This window comes from Pezoporus occidentalis, unplaced genomic scaffold (genome assembly GCF_034315485.1).
Source record: "Pezoporus occidentalis ecotype Australia unplaced genomic scaffold, CSIRO_AGI_Poc_V1 ctg88, whole genome shotgun sequence".
Lineage (NCBI taxonomy): Eukaryota > Metazoa > Chordata > Aves > Psittaciformes > Psittacidae > Pezoporus > Pezoporus occidentalis.
The window spans coordinates 2,746,299-2,752,298 of record NW_026916242.1 but is presented as its reverse complement, the minus strand read 5'-3'; the positions used below and the strand labels follow the sequence as shown (position 1 = coordinate 2,752,298).

General features: G+C 35.5%; 1 protein-coding gene across 3 annotated transcripts in view; it reads right to left on the bottom strand.

Annotated features, from left to right (window-relative positions):
- Positions 1-1,250: 1,250 nt before the first annotated feature.
- The window catches only part of LOC134156585 (sodium channel protein type 2 subunit alpha-like), a 71,250-nt gene continuing 66,500 nt past the window's right edge, over positions 1,251-6,000 (bottom strand). For all 3 annotated transcript variants that reach the window (XM_062604738.1, XM_062604736.1, XM_062604737.1), the window contains 3 exons: positions 4,401-4,505; positions 3,727-3,997; positions 1,251-3,378 (listed from right to left, as the gene is read on the bottom strand). In XM_062604738.1, coding sequence (XP_062460722.1) covers positions 2,195-3,378; positions 3,727-3,997; positions 4,401-4,505 — 1,560 coding nt within the window. In that variant the 3' untranslated portion in view covers positions 1,251-2,194. The remainder of the gene's footprint in view (positions 3,379-3,726; positions 3,998-4,400; positions 4,506-6,000) is intronic.

The following is a 6,000-nucleotide window of genomic DNA, read 5'->3' as shown; positions in this document are numbered from 1 at the left end:
ATTCTCATGAAGAAAGATTTTGAATAACAAATTATATTTAATTATACTATTTCAGCATGAACCGACAAGAAAAGCAGACAGTGTGATACTAACAGTGGGGAAAAGCAGTTTCTATGATTTAAGATTACCTTGAACATTGACAGACAGGATTATAATTTCAAAAGAAACTCTTCTATCTTGTTTCACATACAAAGACCTTCCTATTGATCAGAAAAAGAACTGTGCTATTTCTTTTAAAATTATTCCTTACTAAAATATGTTCTGCAATTAGCAGAAACTTGCCGTTACCAATTCACATTGTATCTTAGGTTGTCCAACACTGAAGTGTCACAGATAGACAGCAACAAAAATTACTAACAATGTGAAGATATGTGTAGTTTCTTTAAGTATAAAATGTTACAAAATAAAACTAACAAGAATAGATCAACAGATATATATTACGAAAGTTGTTTTCTAGCCCCACATTTTAAGCAATGTACTTCTCCTGTGTAGTCTGGTTATTTACTGCATACTTGCTGATCGAAAAACTCAAACAAAATAAAATCTATAATAGTAGCAAACTATTGCTTACTGGTATGAGGCATGATGGTCTCATCAATCAGTTTTTTCCTTTATACCACTCATTTCTTCCCACCTTAGACTTCACTAGCTGTAGGGTAATAGCAGCAAGCATGCATTGGTTAAAGCTTCTCAAATATCTGGAGTATTACAGAATACATCATATTATCTATTGCAATGTTAGAAGCTACACTTACTAGGGTACGTATGTGATGCAATAAATACAGTACTTGGGTCATTGTCTCTGTTCAAACAGGTACCACTGCATAAAACAATTGATTAAACAACAAAAGACTTTTTACTTACATATGTAGTGTCAGACTTGAGGATAAAAAGTCATATAAACCACAGTGCAGGACAAAGCTGATTTAAGTACATCCTTTTGGGCATCTCAGTTTTCTATGGAAGATTGCATTACATACAGTGGAAACCTGATTGAAGTGCCAAAACCACCTCTGATATATATATTTTGCGTATCTGGCATGACCCACACTTCCAAAGTATGGAAATTTAAGTCTGAGGTATACATTAAGGTAGAACTTGTCCCAAAAGGTAATCTGCTGTCAATTTATACATGAAGCTTTTATTATGTCTTAAGTGGGATATATTCATGTGAAATAAGAAGTATAGAAACATGACTTTGGAATAGTGTATGGAAGCCACTAATGAAATTATATGGTCTATGATTAAAAAAAAGAAAAAAAAAAAAAAGACTGCCACTTTCTTTATTTCAGTAATTCCCTGTAGGCACAACTTGGCATTCATAGCTTTTCTGTGAAAATGTTTAAAAAATCTCAGAAATTATGAGATATCATGGATGCTGAAATTAACTATGTTTTCATCATAGTTTCACATCTTTCAAAACAGCAGTTGTGTGTGTGGCATCCTTTCTCTATATCAATGCATCTGAAATGGACTGTATAATAAATTAAGAATTACTAAGAAGTATCAAACATAAGTATCTTAGAACAAGAGACTAATCTACCAACCTCTTTTCTGTGAAATTGTTCTGTTTTATGATATATTCTCTATCTATACTCAGTGCTTTTTCATATCTGCTGTTACTTGATCTAGATCCTGAGGTTCTATAATCTGGAATCTTGGTTTTCTGCTTTTAGAAGTGGCTTGAGGAGAACTATGTTCACATTTTGATGTCATAATTACACATTCTTGACAGTGTTTCTCTACAAGAGTATTTAGGGTTTTTTTCTCATCACAGCAGAATGACAAATAGTAGTACATGAATTAAAGCAAATGAGATCATGAAAAAAACTGGCACACACAGAACATACACAGGAGACAAAATGTACACAGTGGATGTACTTATTCCACAAAAATACAGATTTATTAGGACTGGTATGCACTCCATTAAGGGTTCCCACAGTCAAAGTAGAAACTTTGTTTCCTCTCCATTAGCGCCAGATGATAATGAAAGCTTTTCTTCTGCAAAGTTGTTTCCCTGTTACAGACCAAGAGTATGTGAGTCAAGAATCATTGTCTTTGTACAGGCACTGACTGTAGCAGTGAGTAAATACGTAAAAACTTGTAATTTTGGCATAATCCTTCAATAAGAGGTCTATTGATAAAAATGTAATTTTATCAGGCTTGTGAACATTCATCATGCACAACCTCTCTTTCACTTTTTATTTCCTTTTCTGTCTTTCCTCTTATCTTCTTTTTCCAAATTGTCATCTTCATATTTTTCTTTTTCTGGTTTTGTTACACTATCATAAGAAGGCGGAGATGTGGAAGATGCAGACATATCCATTTTCTCTGGAGGTGAGTTTTCACTCAGTTTACCAATAATCCTACCTTCTTTGATAAGCAGATCACCCCCATCTTTCCGATACATAAACAAAAGTTTTTTTACTGAATGTCTTAATAAATAACGTCTGTAAGCACGCTGAATGATAGTAGCGGATACTTCCTCCTGTTTTCGCTTTAATGTAGTTGTAATTGGTTCATAAGAGACTTTAGAAGGATTGGCTGCCATAAACCGATCTTCCATCTGTATTCTGAGGGCATCCATCTCATCACTTTCCCCCAAAACACGCTTTGTGAAAGCAAACAAGATGTCAAGGCAGTGAATTCTGTCACCACTTACCATAGGCAGATCCATTGCAATAAGTTGAATTGTGTTTGGTTTTGGTATATTAAGAGGAGGATCCAGAGAAGCTGCAAAATCAGATAATTTCTCATATTCTATGAATTGCGTTGCATCTGGATCGTACTTTTCCCAGACTTCATAGAACATCTCAAAGTCATCCTCGCTCAAGGGTTCAGCGCTTTCTTCAGTAGCAACACCAAAGTTCTCCAAAATCACAGCAATGTACATGTTCACCACTACCAGAAATGATATGATAATGTAGCTGACAAAGAAGAAAATCCCTACAGAAGGGTTGCCGCAGTCACCTTTAACGGAGCTCCCTGGATGAGCTTTGTTAGGGTCACAATCTGGCTCCCCACTGTTGAGAATTGGGGCTAGCAAACCATCCCAGCCTGCAGATGTGGTAATTTGAAACAGGCAGATCATGCTGTTGCCAAACGTCTCAAAGTTGAACATATCATCTATACCAGCTTCCCTCTTAACATAGGCAAAGTTGGACATGCCAAATATTGCGTAGATAAACATGACCAGGAACAGCAGCAGACCAATGTTGAACAAAGCAGGAAGAGACATCATCAAAGCAAAAAGGAGAGTGCGGATTCCCTTAGCGCCTTTAATGAGACGCAGGATTCGGCCAATTCTGGCAAGTCGGACGACTCTGAACAAAGTGGGGGACACAAAGTACTCTTCAATCACCTTAGCTAGAAACATACCTGTGAAACATAAAAATAGAATCATAACGGTAACATTTTATCACAGATTACATCTTCCACAACAAAGTATGAATAAAGAACAACGCTACCTGTGGAACTGGTGGAAATTATAACTGGAGATAAATTTTATCTGTTATGGGTAATTTCAGCTTACTTTCCAGCACTCATAGAAAAAATAAAAGGAGTATTATAATTATATAGAATTATTAAGAAAGTTATTATTCTAAAGTATGCTTTCAGTTTCTTAAATAATCAGGAGAAATTAAGTATTTAATCTGCAAAATTTGACAGAGATAAAGCATTAAATACATCTTACTACATTTCATTTGGAAAATAAGAATTTCTTACCCACTATTGAAAGAATAACAACAACAAAATCAAAAATATTCCAGCCAATGGTGAAGTAATAATAACGGAGCGAGAACAGTTTGAAGACACATTCTCCAGTGAAGAGGACAACAAAGACCAAGTTAATCCAGTATAAAATATTTTGCATCAGTTCACCCTGGTCATCTGTTTCTATCATCATGGTGACCATGTTAAGACAGATGAGAACCATAATGCTGATGTCAAATGCTTGCTTTGTTACAATATCAAACACCAGACCTTGCAATTTGTTCTGAGGGGAGAAAAAAGAAAAGGTGCTAGTGTCTTGTATGCAATGAGCATCCTTTTCCTCCCTCCCATTTCCTTCTTCCTCCCCCAAAATATACAACTAAACAGAAGAATGAAAACTCTAAGAAAAACACTATGCAGTAACTGGTTTATTTGCCAGCTCTAAGTTTTCCCCTCAAAACCCAACAGGCTTTTATTTCTTCATATTATTTGATTCTCTGCTTCCTGAGGCATTACAAATATGTTGAGATTTTTTTCTGCAGAATAGAAATATATACATGATTTAATTCAGGATGTAGACCTAACTTGAGTTAGGCCTCAATAATTTTATAGTTAAGGAAAAAATATGGTGACAATTAATGTACTGCTGCTATTGTAGATGATACAAGAATAGCACATATTCTTACCGCTGGTCTAGGTATAGGCTTCTGTGGTTTCTTGGATCCCAGCTTCTTCATTGCATTGTAGTATTTCTTTTGTTCTTCTGTCATGAAAATGTCTTGACCTCCAAGGTAAAATAATAAAAACAGAAGTAATTACAGACAAGCCTTTAAATCCATTAATTTGCAGCATTGTAAAACATGGGTTCTGTGAACCATGTATTCATTTTTATAGACTGTTGCTGAACAAAAAATACAGCGATTATATCAAAGACTGCTAAAATATCTGACAAGTCTTGGTGAAAAAATAAAATCAAGGAACAGAGAAAAACCCCAGAATTTCTACCTATTTGCTAAAAAAAACCCAAACAAAACCAACAAAAACACCCCCCCAAAAAAAAACCTTCACTAAACCAAACCTGAATAATTCAATTTAGTATGCACAAAAACTCTTGTAAAAATATACATTCCATAGATGCTTACAAATCTATCATAATCAACTCCACACTGTAAATCAATAACCAGAAATAAAAAAGCTTCAAGGGTAGATTCACCTAGAGCCGATATGCCTTCAGGGAAACCATAAGAGGAAAAAAAAATTACTGATGTTACATTTCAGGATGCACATTTTATCACTTGAGTACAGGTATCACAGTTGAGATGGTTTCTTGCCACAGTAATACTTCCACAGAGCATAATGAGGCTTAATCGCCCCTCTACATTGTATAGAGGTCATGAGAGGCATGAACTTACTCTGGGGTTTCTTGTCTGAATAATACGATAGCAGTCTGAGTAAAAAGTGTATCTAGATTGGTAGGTGTACTGCACATATGGAAACACTTGTCAGAAACACAATTTATGTTGACAAGCAACATTTTTTTTTCTTTCATGCATTTGCTTGCAAGTACATTTTAGGTATGTATGATGTCAAAACAGTGCCATTTGGAAACAAATTTTAGTGTCACAAGTGATTCTGTGACTTCATCAACTGCAGGGTCATTCTTATTGAGAAACTAGTGGTGAATCTGGATGAAGATGTGTTTGTGTCTTTCAGCTGTGGACACATACAGACGTGAAGATTCAGAAGTCAAGAGACCTCGTTTAGCATGCTCTCCTCATAAGCCCAATATTCAAGTAGAATTAAGGTCTTAGAGAGAAAGGGTTTGGGAAGAAAACCAGAAATTAATTTGCTGATTATGGTGGAAATGTGATATGACTGTAAGAAGATTTTATAAAAAAAGAAAAAAAGCTAAAAAGGAACTGACATTGAACTAGGGATTGCTGCTGCTTCAATGATGTAATGGTTATCAAGAAGGAACAAGCTGTCATTGTCTCAGTGTGCTGTCCATAGGGAGAGTAGCAGCCTCAAGATAAGGTGCACCTTATATGTTTTTGAGGAATGTAATGGTAGGAATTTGACAGCTAGTGGAATTTTTCCCCCCATGGGAAAAAATGTAATGAAAGTAGGATGCACAAAGGGACAAAGAAATGCACATAGTATGTAACTTCAGTTTTCTTCTCCAAGGGTAAGAAATTGAATAACCTTCATCTTAAGTACTGGACGCCCCTGATGTTTACTCCAAGGGAGGTGCAAACATCTTGGAGGATGAAGACGTCATCAGGTTTG